General features: G+C 37.1%; 1 protein-coding gene across 7 annotated transcripts in view; it reads left to right on the top strand.

Annotated features, from left to right (window-relative positions):
- ADAMTSL3 (ADAMTS like 3) overlaps nt 1-16409 on the top strand; it is a 189326-nt gene that overhangs the window by 30946 nt on the left and 141971 nt on the right. For all 7 annotated transcript variants that reach the window (XM_072871329.1, XM_072871331.1, XM_072871325.1 and 4 more), the window contains exon 3: nt 1364-1483. In XM_072871329.1, coding sequence (XP_072727430.1) covers nt 1364-1483 — 120 coding nt within the window. The remainder of the gene's footprint in view (nt 1-1363; nt 1484-16409) is intronic.

The raw sequence follows: 16409 nt of genomic DNA, 5'->3' as shown, positions 1-16409 counted from the left end.
TTCCACCACAAACTGGTTAAATTATGTGGATTACTTCTGAATTCTCTAGTTATCTGGCACTGAGATTACATACCTATATCTGGTACAGTTTTAGCCAACAGTCTGGAAACTGGTTGATGGCAACTGCAAGCTTTCCTGTAAAATTACTATGTATATGTCAAAATAAAACAAACAATTTAATGAAACCCCATTTGTTAAGTTGACTCATTGGGAAATGTCCAGCAGTAACTTGTACATTTCAGGCCTTGTTTTCTTCCTTGAAAGGTTTCGACCTTTTGGAAGGTAATTTTCATTTCCTTGCCCTTTCCACTCTCCCCCTACCACAGCTGGACTCAATATTCTGCATTCAAAAGATGATTGCTTATTTTCTCAAGCATGCAAACCAATTAGCTTCTCCGGGTAGAGTTATAATGTAGTAGAAATAAGGATATAGAGCCTGTGTAGTACATTTGCTATGTATCTGGGATGCTTTAGACCTACAGTGCGATGACAGGGTGTTCAACCAGTGTGTGTTCAGCATATCTAGCACATTTCAGGTGTGTTATGATTACTGAACATGCATAGATCAGTTAAGCAAAAGCCATTTGTCTAATAAGGGCCTAGGTGTCAGACAGCCCAGCTGGAGATACTGACTCTGATTTTGACAGAATTAGCTCCTTTGTAGCTCGAAATGGGCCTTTCTACCTCTTCCAGTCTGTTCTCAAATGCTGTTCACCGATTGTGAATAGCATACAGAACTAATGTGGACCACTGCCTGGTGTTCACTCCAGTCATTCCCCGCTCCCTTCTGATTTCTTCTTTGAAGTAATATCTTCCTGCAGGATAGGAAAGTAATTCAGTATCATGGTTTCATAGGTTAACCTACTTTGAGGAGGCTGGACTAGATGAGCTCTCAAGATGTCTTCCAAGCTGAGTTATAATATGATTCTGTCTTTGTATCTTCCTGTAAGAGTAGATATACTGTATTTAACCAAATGTCTGTTGTCTGCAGCAGCCAGTAACTGTCTAGTGAAGTGTATAAGGAAAAAGAAAGTGTAGCTTAATGTTGCTTTTCCAGTGTGGTTTTCACAGTGTCTTTCAACAGTGATGGTTGATAAGCCAGAGATGGTATCTTTTTGTTTAATAGATGATTCTGCTGTTGAGGCATCTTGTTTGGTTTTGGACCCCTGTAAGCATTTGGCATATCCTCGTCACAGACCTCTGTAGCAAAGTATCCACCCAGAAATACTGTGCCTGAAAATCATAAGTTCTTTTTTTTTCCAGAAGTTTGTGTCTAGTCTTTGTAATTATATGCAGAGAGTTTTTTAAAATTTTGACTTGTGCTTGTAGTAGCTGCAATGTGATCTTTCTGAATCTCTTACAGACAAGAGCAGAACAATCCCAAGGTGCATACTTCTTGCCTGAGTTTGCACTTTCTCCGCAGGGGAGTTTTCTTGAGGATACCACGGGGGAACAATTCCTCACTTACCGTTATGATGACCAGGTCAGTATGCCATATGTGAAAAAGATAGAGATTGTCACATTCATGTAAGTCTGAGATATAGATTACTATGAAACAAATTAAGATACAAAGTGTGTGTGTTCTTTTGAAGACACATCAAATTTATAGCAAATTGAATGGTAACACACTATACAAAATGAAAATTAAGGCACTTAATTGTAGAAATAATAGATCAAAACCACGTATAGAAAATCTTAATAGGATGTAGTAGAGACGAAAGCAAAAATGTTTGAGATGTATTAATAGATGCTTATAGTTAGTTCTGTAAAATGTGTAGAATTAGAGGTTGTTGTCCTTTCTGTGAATTGTTTGACCTATCCTAAATTGTTTTATTTCATGTTTAAATCAATATAAGGCAGATCTTGCATTTCCCAGCTTGTGAAAAGTCAGCACATTTTATTATTTCATGAAGTTTTCAGAAGGGAAGGTTGAGTGAATTATAAAGAAACAAATGCAAAGTGTAATAATGGATGAAGCAGAGTGTTTAGAAAGCAACAAATTATGTATTTTAAAGTTAAAGATCTTTAATGCTTTCTCCAGACCCATAGAAACATTGTTAAACATGGTATATAGATATAAATGTAAAGAAAGCAACATGAAAGAAATGCTGTTAATCTTGGCAAAAGATCTAAAGTAAACCTAGGAAATGTGTGGCATGCTGTGGAAATTTACTCATAACACAATGTGTTCCAGAAGTCAGTTGAACTTCACATCAAAACAGTCTGAATTACATTCATAGACACTTACAGTACATTTCTTAATGTAAGAGGAGGGAATTTGTTAGGAAATACTCCCTGTAAAAGTGAGAGAAGAGCCAAACTTGCCCTGCAGTCACAAGGTGTGGTTCTTTCAAGTGATTGGCAGCTTTATTTTGAAAGACGGTCTCCTTGCAGGAGCCACTTTTCTCAAAGTAGTTTGCTCATCACTACTCTGAAGAGAACTGAGATGAGTTTATTAAAGCTTTTGACTGAGTATCTTTTTAGGAAGACGAAAGGAAGCAGAAAAGATACAATAGAAAGTATGCTGAGCTACTGTAAATTATTTGAATTTAGTTGAAATATGTTTACAATAATTCATACGTTTGCTACCCTAGAGGGTCTTGATTATCAACAGAAAAGGTACTTGGATAAGATGTCCTCTGGACCAAACACCTGGGAAAGCAATAACTTACAGGACAGTAAAATGCAGCTGCAACTCAGGCTGCATTTAATGACAGTAGTTGAAAAACACTGTAAAGGTTATACACTTTGATCAAAATAGTTTCCATTAAATGGAGCACATTTTAGAGAAGATGATAAATCAAATATAACAGAGGGATAGTTTGAGTCTTTGAATAGACTGTTTGGACTATGTGAATAGCATAGCTGATTAAAAACCAAAATGAATCCCCCCCAAAAAAACCTCAAATACCAGCATAGCTCTATACAGAAGCCAGTTCCAAGCTCAGTTCCATTTGCTGGAAAGTTTTCCATTAATTCCATTGGGATCTGAACTGGATATGGTCAGCTTCTGTTCTTTCACAAATGTGATTCAGCTTTGAAGCCTGCTCTTCTCAGACACTTAGTGAGCGGTATAAAATTAAGTTTGAATTCTTGGAACTGAAAACTGTGCTAAAATATCAGAATGTTGAAAATCAAAGCAACTGTATTAGTAGTAGCTTCTTTTGAAAGGAAATTCAGTCCTCAAGCATTATTTATTAAAAAATATAAATACATTGAATGCAGATGGGAACTGATCTATATCTCTAGTTTATCTTCCTGCAAGTAAACCAAGAATTCTTCAGTAAATAGAAAGATTATTCTCCTTAAGTTTCTAGGACATTAATCACCAGATTGTAATAATGTACAGTTATAATTTACTTATGCTTTTGTTGAAATCTTTATACAAAACTCAATTTTATGTGGTCAAACTGAGCCAGAAAACTTGAATTTTTCTTGTTTTCTGTGTTTCATTCTACTCTTTCATATGGCATTTACTCTATGAATGGAAGGAAGTCTTAGAGGGTGAAAATCCTTCATCAGATAATTTCTTGAAGTTTTGTAAGCTGGTATGGATAGGCTTGATATGTGGTAGTTGTGATAAGGATATGCAGGTGGATAAAAAGAGGGGAATGTATGTACATTGAAAGGCCATTTTTAATTACCTAATGTATCCAACACAGAAATGGAATCAGTACAGGAAGGTTGCCACATAATACAAAAAAAAAATGCAGTAGCATCTTCTTGCACACCTTAATTCAATTTTAGCAATTCACTTTCTATCCTGCCCCCCTGTGAAGGGGTGCTGGCCTGTGGGAAATACATTCCTTCCTTTTCCCTGAACACCAGAATTGTCCTGTGGGCATCCCTACAGAGTCCTGGTGTTCCTGTACAACCCAAGGTACATTAATTTAGTTGAAAATTGGAAAAGTGAAATAACCTTGTGCACTTGACCCCAGCAAAACAAGAGTCTTATCTGATCAACTGTGAAGATCATACCTCCATCTGTATTCGTGGAAGGGAGCAGAATAGGTAAAAGGCATGAGACGTTCCTAAGACTGTGGCACAGGGCTGGGAGAAGAAGGTGGGTCACAACCTCTGTTCTTTTGGCTAGCCAAAAAGATGTTGAGACCCTCGCAGGAAAAGTGATCCTTCCGTATCTTCCCTAGTGTGTGCTTCCCCGCCTTGCACTGTTCCTCATATCCAGGCCAATAAAATTTCCAGTGTGTTGGGATAGATGGATATTATTTTTATATAGCAGCATCATCATCATCATGATCCAAGATTAGTTTCCTTACATCCTCCAAACACAGGAATGTTTCAAAGGGGTTTTCTTTGGCTGTTGTGTGTCATATTTTTCAAGCAGGGAGCCAGTTTAATCAGGATCATTCATTCCTTTGTTAGTAAGTAATCACAGTAAAATAGAACTAGCTGTTGCTTAAATATTCAAAAGTATTTGCTATCTGAAAAGATGAGCTTACAGTTTGAAATGGAAGATGAGTAAATATTAATGGGAACACACTGTACTCTGTTCTAGCCCAGCAAAATTATGGATTCAGGTTGTACATGCAAGATAGTACATTTTGTTCTGGTTTAATCTGGCAGGACTGTGCTCTCATTTTTGTACAGGATTGCGCTAACTCCTTTGCATATTCACTTGCTATGTGTGTACTTAAGAATTACATGCAGATGAAATTCTTTGGCTAGATATTTTCAAAATTCAAAAGTGAATATATCTTTTTTACCCTCTCTATGACTATAGAAGAAAACACCTTATAAGACCCAATTAGATACTGCTACCTTTATTCACTGAGGTGACATCTGGATAGAATGGTATGTTATAGTTTTGACACATTTACTGCTTTATCTTCAGGGAAAAAGAAAAACAGTGATTCAAAGCAAATACTTTTGAGGGCTCCCAAAGAACAGAAACGTAGAAATGTTTACATTGAGCATTTTCTTATAGCTCCTGCATTGTTCAGCAAGCTATGTCTTGCATCAGTGCATTGCAGACTGCATTTCTAAAATTCTACTGAATCAATGTAATTTAAATCTAACTTAGTACCAAACAGATTTTGATGCATAGCCAAAGACTTCATTTGCCATTAGAAATTTGAGACTGAAAAAAATATGCCCCTCTCCTATCATTCTTGAATGAGTTCTAAAATAAATAAATAAGTAATAGCCCTTCCCCCAACTTTGAGATATAAGTTGAACCTTGCCATAAGGAATAGTTTCCTAGTTTTCTTTCTGATTTCTTTTGGCTTTTCACCTTTTAATCTACTACAAGGAATTTTTTTTCTTTTCCAGAATACTAGTAGTACTGGAAAGCTTTCTTGCAGAAATAAAATGTTCTTGTTTTCTGACACTTAAGGTATTGCTTCCAAGTATTAAAACCATTCCATATGACAGACCACCAACAAGGACAGCAGTGAAAACTTGTCTGGGCTGAATATGTTTGAAGCACCTTTCCACTTTGATTGGGTGGCTGAAAGAGAAAGCTTGGGGGGGGGGGGAGAAAAAGAGGTTATCTTCTTTTAAGTGAGAAAATGTTTGCTTGACCAGTTAGCTTTCTAGCTGACCTTGCTCCTTCTAAATTTTATTATGTTTACCAGTTTAAACTCATAACAAGGACACCCTGATTCTGGAATTAAACATACGGCACTAAGTAGTCCAATCCTGGCAAAGAAATGTAGTGTTTCTAAACAAATATTTTTTTTAAAAATGCAGTCAGGAAGAGTGGTAAATATGGACATCTTGAAAGCACTCAGCAAGCATTTAAAATAATGAAAATCTGCACTTTCAGACTTGTGAGTGTTTAGCTATGTGAGGTAAGGTAGAAACCAGTGAGTCTGTTTTCAACTAGATGTGCAAGTTGTAATACACAGGCTGAGGCTGTTACAGTTCTTTTAATAACTAGTCTTTCTTTAGGTTTGCTAGAAAAGTCTGCTATAAAGTGAAGGCCAAAATTGGGAGAGTAAAAATTCTGATATATGCCTTGTCCTCCGCAAAGAGAAATACTCTGGCTTGGTGTCTGCTTTTTTGGGCAGGGAAGCAGCATGGTATTTAAAGTGTTAATTTAAAAAAAGGCAGTGGAACCCAGGATCTGGATGACTTCAAAAATTAATGTAGAAATAAACTAATGGAACCTATTATTCCACCTTTTTATTTGTAGTCAGCCAGCAATAAATGCTCATGTTTGTTGTGTTTTTCATATCATATAAAGTAAACTATTATGTGGACAGAAGTTGTCTTATGGATCCAGCTGGCTGACAGCCTTTTTTCACCAATTTCTCACCTGCTTTCCCCACCTCACCTGCTGATGATTGCCATCTTCTCTGGTCTGCCTGTGGAACTGTATGTGAGTCACTGCCTGGTTTTGAGTATCAGCTGCTTGCTGGCTTCTGCTCCTAGTCTGAGCCTTTTTATTCCATTGCCAACTAGTTTGCATGTAAATCACCAGTGAAATGGAGCTAGAAATTTTTGGGCTTGCAGATAGGTCATGTAAGGGACAAACTTATTTCAAATTAACACATCAGTGAAGACAAGCTCTAATCCTGAGAAGGGAGTAAGATTTGTAGTTAGTGGCACGCCTGCTACCCAAGTACATAAAGCTCAAACACTCTCCTTTTGAGAAGGAGCCAGAAACTTGTGTTATACTGTGACATGACATTTTTGTTGATACCCTGAAGAAACATTCAGAACTATTAAAAAGACTTAACATCTTGAATCTTAATGTCTAGCTCTTCATTTAAAGATTCTTTTTGGAATGCAAAAAGCTTTTCTCAAGTGGACATGAACTATTTCAGGTGCTTTTGTACAATGCAAACCTTCCACCAACAAACACTCCTGACGGATTCATTTGTGTATTCTGAGAGTGAGTTGATAGACTTAATTTTGTCTAAGCACCAGAGGTGCAACTGCTAATACTCGGCTACCTGAATTTCAGTATTATGTTAGAAATAGTCCTCTTCAGCTGAGTAAGGGACTGACCTTGCAGTCTCTACTCAGCCAATGTGCTGATGTTAGAATAACACAAATTCCACTGACAAATCCTGCAAGTAGTACCATTCTCTTAACCGGGACATCTAGTGTAAGTAACAAATTAGGAGGTCAGGTTTGTGGTACTCCATACTAATCCTACAGATGTTAATAAGGAGTTTTAAATCATGTTCAAACAGTTTAGAGTCATGTGTTTATAAGGCTGTGTGAAGATAAGATGCATCATTTGGTGCTTTTGTGGAAATTTAACTGAAGTTGATGTTAGGTGCTCCCTAATATTTTCAATTCTTTTGCTTGTTTTTTTGATACCTTTATTTTCTGTTCGCAGATTTATTTGGACCTCTATTTTGAAGTTTGGTGGTTTTTTTTTAAAATATTACTTGGATAAGGAAAGTAGCTCCGTAATCAAGTGAAATGTGTTTCTGATTTGGAGTGGGAGGCGGGGAAAGGAGGCAGGGATTAAGAGCAAATGAAAACCATTTACAATTTCAGGCAAAACTACTCTTACAGAGGCTGGTACTGCATAAGTCAGTAGGCATGATCCTATTCAAACAATACTTTTGTTTAGGCTAATTGCTTGCTGGAAGTGTGTGACTAGCATATGCATAATTAATTATATCATCAGTTATATATTCTTGTGTGTGATAGATTGCTTAGTGAACTGGAAACTGTTTTAACATACTTCTGTTTATTGGCAAACTGAATGAGGAAGTGGCACTTCTTAAAGCACCAACGAACATTTTAAGCTCAGGGTTTTGTTGTTCAGAGAAAATAGTGGAAGTGCTGCATGCTGTACGTTTTTCTTTGTGCACGAAGAACTACAGACTTCCTTGGTTTGTTTGTATTACTGTATTAGTCCCAACCCTGCCAAAGGTCTCTGCGTGTAAATTGTACTTACAGAAGCCAGTAGGTCTTCACCTTGTGCAGGATAAGTGCCTTCACGGGGAATCTGTAATAACACAATTTCTGCATAAAACAGACTTTATATCATTTCAATTTGGATCAAATACCTGCTATGAGGCTGTAATCCTATTCCACTAAATTCTGTGGTAAAACTCATTGGCCCGGGTCCTTAGTCCTTCTGTGGCTGTGATAATACTGGCCTCAGCAGCTGGCAGAGGATTCCCAGGTAGGAGAAACAGCCCCTCATTTGCAGGTTCCTCCCCCAAAATGACTTCTCAAGGAAGAAAGGAGAATGGGTATAAACTTTCAGGTGTTTCTGTTATTCTTGGTCCGCTGAGCGCTGGACAGATACTGAGGCTGCTCTAATGGATGATAAAAGGCTATACAGGGATGCATAAAGCTTTGCCATATACCCCTGCTCGGAGTGAAGTTGAGAGCAGCTTGGACACGGTATGTGACCGAGACCACTGACCTGGGTACAAAGAAGATTCAGATTGGAGGAAACACCTATTTGGAGGACTGAATGAGGAATAATCAGGAGTATCCTTTCTACTAATGGAAAATAGAACTTAATTGTCAAAACACATTACTTTCTGATATACTTATTTTCTTCCTTTTTTCTTGGACATGTCTTTGGGGCCACAATTAATGTTTATTCAGTTTGGGGTTGGTCTATATCAAAACAGAAAACTTTAATATTAAAGTGCCCTTGGTTTTATAGTGTCTCTGCCATGCACATTTTTTGTAAAGGACTGAATTTTTTTAACTCATGTTCAGTGTTTCAGGTTCTGAGGGTTTTCAGTTTAGAGTTTTCCCAAATACATTCTTCAGTTCCTAGCAATAGATTTAAGGTCTTTTTTTCCCTAGAAACAGACAGAAGGATGTGTACTTGGGAAAATATTCTACTGTAAAGTCTTTAACTCAGTTCTGCTACATTGAACTAGTAACAAGACACCCGATGAAATGAATTAACAATATACAGACTAGACATTCATTTGACATTTGTTACTGGAGAACAATGATTAAATCGTGAGAGATTGATACAATGTAATGTGAATTTACCACTGACCTCCTCATGCCCCCAGTGCACCCCCAGCAGTTGGCACATGTACTTATCCAAGAATTTTGACATTGATAAAGGCTTAGCCTCAGACTTCTAAATTAAGACTGAAAGGTCTGGAGGTAGCAGAAATGATCCTATGCTTACACAGCTCTGACGCACCACTGCTATCATCTATCAATAGGATTTCACTGAGATGCAGTAGAGAAGTGCTTCTAAATCAAAAAGATACATTTCAAGTACTGTAGGAAACACAATGCTTGGAACTGGAAAGCCATTCTTCAGATTGTACATGGAAGAGAGGATGTTTTAGGCTGATAAATCCCAACAGCGAATTAATCAAAGAACTACATCTTTTCACTGGTCTCGGTCAAGACCCAGAAAGATTGTATTTAGTTTTTCAAGAATATAGGTAAATTTATTGAACTTCTCAAGCTGTTCAGAACTTTTGTTAAGTTTTGCACAAATGAGAAGATAAAATTGTTGCATTGCTGAGTTTTTAATGAAGGATAAATGTGATGAATTGTTTTTTTTTTTCCTTCTGTGCTGCTTCTGCCACAGATAACATTGAAAGACCCATGAGAGTTTATAGCAGCTTTTCTCTGTTAACATGGAAAGCCTTAGTACAAAAATAAAAGAAACTTCAGTTTTGTGGATGTCACAACGACCTTTTTAGTGTAGATATACTTGAAACTAAATCTCTTCCAATTTGTATGGCACTAATGTGGAAGATGCAGTGAAAAGCCTTCTTTTAAAAATCTGCATATCTTGGCTTTATTTCTAGAAATAGTTAAAATAGTGCTTGATATCATTAGCACTTGTGTAATGAACCAGCCTTGAGACAACTAAAGAACAATCTCTTTACCACTTCAAACACTTATTTCAATTTGCACTATTTCAAAATGACTGTCAGCATTGGCAGTAAACCTAATTTATTTCTACTGACTATTAGACTTCAAAAGCTATTTGCTCACAAGGAAGAAAATTACCTACATTAATTACCAATTTTGTCAGTAACAGCAAAAATGGTAAATGTAGGTTCTTGAGAGGATCACCGCTGACAACTGTATTTATTATTTTCAGAGCTTAGAAAGTGTTACAGGTTGTGATACTCTAAGGTCTGAGGCATTTTAATGCTCCTAATATGAAACAAACTGTACCAGGCTTCACAACACACATTAATAATGTGCTGTTGATATAATGACAAAATAAGGGGACTGTCTCTTCTATTTCCCAGCTTTCAGCAACTGTCTTTTCTGATATCTAATTCAATAAAAGTGTGTTTATGTGATGTAGTCAAGTGATCCAGCTGCAGCACAGCCAGGAAGGGCAGGAGCTCTTCTCCTTTAGTGACTGGATGCTAAATCTTTATGCTGTTTTATAAACAACTGTCTCAGTTTGTGAAGGAGAGTTATGACCTTGTTACTTGGTTATGTTAAGAGACTGATAAGGTAATGATTGATGAAAAGAAAGAAGGGCAAACACCTCTGAATAAAGGAAAATGCCATTATTCACTGTTTTTGTTACAGAAGGCAGAACTGATTTGCAGGGCAGGTTGTAGGATGGGGAAGAATGATTGAGCTTCAGGATCAGAACAAGGTTAGGTAGAAGAAGTAGGTATCTTCACAATCAGTTTGGCTTTAAAAAAAACAAAAAAGAAAAGGAGTACATGCAGACTTTAGAGATTGAAGTAGCTGTAATACCCGATTAAGCATCCTGGTGCAGTGTGTTTCAAGTGTCAGGTTGCATGTGTAGCTTCCAGCACTGTTGCTGAGCTTAGGCTTGGAGGCTTATCAGCACTTGACTTAAGGGTACAGAGGATGACCATGGTTTTCAGTAACAGAACAGGCAGAGTGATTTGTATTAAAATTTAAAAAAAAAAAAAAAGTATATGGAATTTGTTATTCATTCTTTCATGTTACGAAAGCTCAGTGATTTTTTTTCTTCTCCCTTTGTTTTATGTATGGAAGTTACTTGCTTTTCTCTTTGGGCCATAGCCTAAAAAATATTGTTTATTTTCTAATCCCTTTAAACCATTACCCTCAGGAAAGCACTGAAGCTTTGGGTGCAACTTCCAGTATGCAAGATGTCCTGGGAATGTCAATAGATCTTTTTGCAAGTCTGAAACTATTTACAGGAATAAATGCTTGCATGTGATTTGAGGCAATGGTTGAAGGTGCTCATTGCTTTGGTTGAGTGTTTAGTGTGGTCTTTGGTAAAGAGTAACGCTATGCTTGAACATTAGTCTTCAGTACTTTAATGTACTTGACACAAATTGTAGGTCCCACGTTTTGTGGACTGATTGGCAAATCAAACATTCCTTTTCATTGTCTGTTTGGTTTTTTTTTTCCCCACTTTCCTATAGACAGGCAACTGTTAAGCTGATTCTTGGTCTAGAAGGAGTGTCAGTCAGACCTCTGAGAATTGGAAACAATCTGGACTTTTTTAAATACTCTGAGACTATTGGACTTGACCTCTTGCTACTTAAGCCTGTGTAATCCAGCTTTATAAAAATATCTTATTGCTAGTAAATCTTTTTTGTTTGTGTTATGATGCTATAAGATAAAGTATTTTAGTGCTTTGATGGTATAAGCCTTTATTCAGTTAACAATTTTATGTTGCATACGAGAAAAAGGACTTTAAAAAAGGCACCAAACCTTTAGCTGATTTGCAGGTTCATGAAGCAGACGAGAGTATTTGCACATGGGTGAGACAAATTAGTAGTAATATGCTGCTGTATGATATGGGATGTTTTTGTAGCTTTTAAAATAACCCTCGGGCGATGGTTGCAATTGTAAATACAAGATTATATGTTCTCCTTTACCTGATTATTTAGGCTTTGGTCCAAAAATCATAGTAATTTCAATAGACTTTGGATCAGACCTTCATTTTTTTTAATGCAAAAGAGATTTGCCATTGATTTCAGGTAGATTGGATTCAGGTACCCCAGAAGAAATACTGTAGAGTGTTAGACTAAGGCATTACTGGAAAATGGGATAGATGCTACAAAGCACAAGCATCATTGCAGCCGCAGTATTCTGCAGAGAGAAAAGTTCAAAGTTTTTTTGGTTTTTTGTTTTGTTTTGGTTTGGTTTTTTTTCCCCTCAAATCTGGTGTCAAAAAGATGTGCAAAGATTTGCTATATAGTAAACTTTGTTAATTTGAACCAACTGCTGGCAGATTTGGTGAGGATCACAGTTTTCTGTGACTTATACAAGCAAACCTATCGACACTCCATGAATGCTGAAATGAATTCTGTTTTTTAAATATTTGGTCTGTTTCATTATATTGTACTCAAATAACATTACAAAATATTGACAAAATGTGGTTCACTACTGCACTCTCATGCCCCATCGTTGCTAAAAATATGCACATTTGTTTAAATGTGTAGCATATAGGTCAATTATCTTCCTTTCTCTAAATGTTATGGGTTTATATGGTATAAATCTGAAGAAACAAGCTGTGCTCTTTCACACAGCTCATATAATGCCTCATAACATCAATACAACATATCATGGCAAAATACCTCTTTTTGTTACACCGTTTGAAAAAGCTTAAAATATTACTTACAGTGCATCAGTTTTACTTACATGAAATGCAGTGCATTGGCTTGAATCTTTTTTTTATGTTGCTAATAGGTGATGTAAAATATATTCAAATAGCAGACTATAAACCATGAAATTTTACCACCTTTGAGTGCTGGCTTCAGTGGTAACTACTTGCATTAGGGTAATACTGCATTCTAATGTATGAATCAGAATTATGTCCTAAGTATCTTACTTAAGTACTAGGGCTAAGTTTTAAACTTGCCCTGCTCTTTTTATTCCATTCAAAAAAGATTTTGTTCTTTTTGCAGATATTTTTATACTTTACAATGAACTTGCCAGTTAATGTTCATTCTTCTCCCGCTCCTTCAATATTGAGGCTATAGCGTAGTCTGTTTTTCTCATATTTTCAGCTTTGCATTCTAATGAATGTGAGGCAAAGAAAAGGAGGGTGAAAATATTTCTTATGAATAGTCCTTTTTCTATGCAGTTAAGCGACTTCCTTTTAATGAAGACTATTGCCCAAAAATTCATTTTAAAAAGGGTGTCTTTAGAGTGTCGAAAGAGATTACCATCCTACTAAGATATAATTGTAATTGAAATGATCTCCTGCACTTTGCTATATGAGAGACCAAGGTCCTGCATACTGAAGGGAGGTTTTGCTGGCAGCACCATGAAGTCTTTCTGAGAATTGGTTCTACATATGTTTGTTAATATTTTGGTGAGTGCGGACAGAAAATTTGGAACGCTGTCTAGAGCAGATAGGATAGATGACCTCTCTTGCACAGACCTTACAGTGTAGGGCCCAAACACTTATGCACATGCATAACTTAATTCTTGTGAGGACTCCCATCTACGTCAGTGAATTACCCACATAAGTAAAGATGCACATGTGCAAAAGTGTTGGCAGGATCAGGGCCTCGTTTCTAGCCCTGTTCTTTGAAATTCCATGCTTAAACTCCTGTAAGACCCCAAAGAGGAAGCACCTCTTGGGAAGATCTGAACATCTCCTGTTCATATTGCAGTAAGTGGAAGCTGAAATCATTTGTGTAATACGATGGGGCCAACAGGTCTTTCTCTTTCATAGCTCAGATGTGTACTGATTTAATAACTCCCATTACTCCAATGTTGTCATAAAGCTTACCATGAATTGCAATCAGTCTAGTTTACATTTTAAGTATTACTTTTTCTTAAATGAGGGACTTGAAACCATTTTTGCAGATTGACGACATCAGAAGATTTTCCAACTTAATGAAAAAATCCAAATGACCGCGTAATATTTTCAAAGAACAGACTGATGGAGGCTGGCCTGTTGTCAGAAAAATAGTGTATGAATTAACTTTGCTACGTTATGATTTAATTTAAAATTAACTTACGGTTTGTTGACAACATTCATATTTCATAGAATAGGTGTAGGGTGCAAGTTTTCTGTATTTCCTACCATGAAGAAAAAAACCCATTAACTCTGACATCTGTTTTTAGCACTTTCCTTCATATTTTTGGATGAATGCCTGGCAAAAGCTGGAAAGCGACTAAGATCAACCAAAGATGGCCTAAGGGCCTGTTCCCAGCTGGTACGACATCTGGAATGTTATATATAGTGGATAAATTCAGAGTTGTAGTTTAATAAGATTGGTATTCAAGCATTCGGCCTACAGCAAAGGAAAGGACAGTGAAGCTGACAGCATGCGTGGTGCATAATATGTCAAGGTGTCTGAAATATAATTTGCTGGGTTTTCACTTTCATTTTGGCAGATCCCTTATGCTTATATATAAACTTTCATCTAGTATTGTTTTGAACCCTTACAAAATAAAGGGTGAAGTCATATTGGTATTATATCCAGAATCTTATCTTTTCACTAAGCTTAGAGTATGTCTGGGTTTCTTTCTTTTTTCTTAGGAAAAAAGTGCTAAAGACAGATTTTTATGAGCTGACTAGAAATAACTTAAGCTGCTACCTTTGCAAATTTTAAGTATATGCAGTCTTTTACAGTGAAGATTTTACAGAATCATAAACTATTCAGGAATCTGGACTCATGCTGTATGGAACCATATTTTCAAGATTTATGTATCAGAAGGCCTGGGTTTTTTTCTATTTAGGGCTTAGTTAATCTTCTGACTGTCTAATCTCCAAACTGTAATTAAATGTGTTGCTAGACAAGCCCAACAAAGTTGCAGGCAGGGATCAGCTGAGAGCCACCTGCTTACAACAGCTCTGAACAAGGTAATGCTGGGTCAAAAAAATGAGCCGAAGGTGATTTCTGTTTGCAGTCCTGTAACTACACTAATCAGATAGTATGCTTGCAAGTCCCTCTACCTTTGCATCGCCTTTTTGTGTCCCAGTATAAGGTGAGCATTGCATATGTTTTGCATTGCAGCCCAGAAAAGGATATAGTCTGTGTGTCTAGTCCTGCAATCGGCAAATCAGTTTACGTGACTGAGGCCAGACCATGGCGCAAGGCTGCAGCTGGGAGAGAGCTTGCCGAAACACCTCTGCGTGGTGCTGTGCTGTTCTGCACGTGATCCCTTTCTGGTTTGCAGCACTATGGTCTTCTGTCTCCCATCTGCATCTTTGCTGTAGGATGCTGGAGCAGGGGGGAGTCAGTGAAGCTGCATTTCTAATATATAAGTCACAGGACTGTGGCAAGGGAGTGTGAAGTGGAGGAGGGTGTAGTGTGTGAAATGTGACAGGGCTGTAATTGATGGAGAGGGGTGTAATGTAAGGTCTTATTCCTTTGTTTTTTTAAAAAGGACTCGCTTGATAATTCCTCAGCACATTGTGGTTATTTCTATATTATTTATTACTATGCAAGATCTTGTAGGTGAAGACAGGGTACTTGAATATGATTTGGCAGGAGACCAACAGTCTAGGAGGAGACAGACCTAGAGTGGGAGGAGAGATGACTTTTACAGCTGCACTTTGGTAGCGGTTTAGATTTGGAGGTGGGAAGGCCAGATCTGAAATGACTGCAGCTGACAAGGAGAAAGCTGATTTGTCTGCAAGGTAGTGTCACTAATTGCTGTTTAGCTGGTGGGGATGTCAACAAAACTTTATTATAAACTTTTGCGTGTGGTACAGGTATATGTGCGTGTAGTGCAACTGAAGCTTAAGAGGTTGAGAACATAAAAAACCAAGAACTGTGTAGGCTGTCCATTCCACGATAATACTAACAAGATAGAAACATTTAGTCATCTGTTTTGATCTTAGCTCTTCCCTGATTCTTCTGCTCTTCTGTCCAGATATTCTGTCACATGCTTTCACAGGCAAGTCTCCAAGCACTCAGGTAGCCCAATGGGTCTTCCCAATCTCAGACAGCTGTTTTTCCACTAGGATAACTTTCACTTTTTCCAGACTATAAATAATGCATATTTAGAACAACAAAGTGGCCACCTAAACATTATGTTAAGGCATAACATGATGTTAGCACCACAGCCTTGTGTGATTTTTATGGTAACATATTGCCCCGTCTCACATTGCTATCTGTTAATTTAAAACTGGTATAATCTGATGAAAATAAACAAACAAAAAAATAGTGGGATTGGAAATGGGAGGGGGGGCTCTAACTGACAACTTTAAATCTAAGACTGCTAGCTGTTTTCATAAGCTTTTATGTGTTTGGGGTCTGATCCTGTGCTTGTAATGCAGACCAAACTTGCTTATGTCCCTGTTATCTGTGCAGTAAGAGATTATGTGAATTAAGTTAAACCATATGGAGTAGATATTAGTTCACATAAATAGTGTAGATTTAGTTGGAGGAGTACTTTCAGACTGAAAATGAAGGATGTGCTTGGTTCTTGGTTGGAATTTAATAATCATGTTAACAGCTGTACACTTTCTAGAAGAAACCTATGGTTATTGTCAGCACTTTATCTATTAAAGACCATTTCGTATAAGATTTTATAACATATTATACTTTGGG

This window comes from Ciconia boyciana, chromosome 8 (genome assembly GCF_034638445.1).
Source record: "Ciconia boyciana chromosome 8, ASM3463844v1, whole genome shotgun sequence".
NCBI lineage: Eukaryota > Metazoa > Chordata > Aves > Ciconiiformes > Ciconiidae > Ciconia > Ciconia boyciana.
The sequence above is the reverse complement of the archived record's forward strand: the minus strand, read 5'-3'. Positions and strand labels throughout refer to the sequence as shown.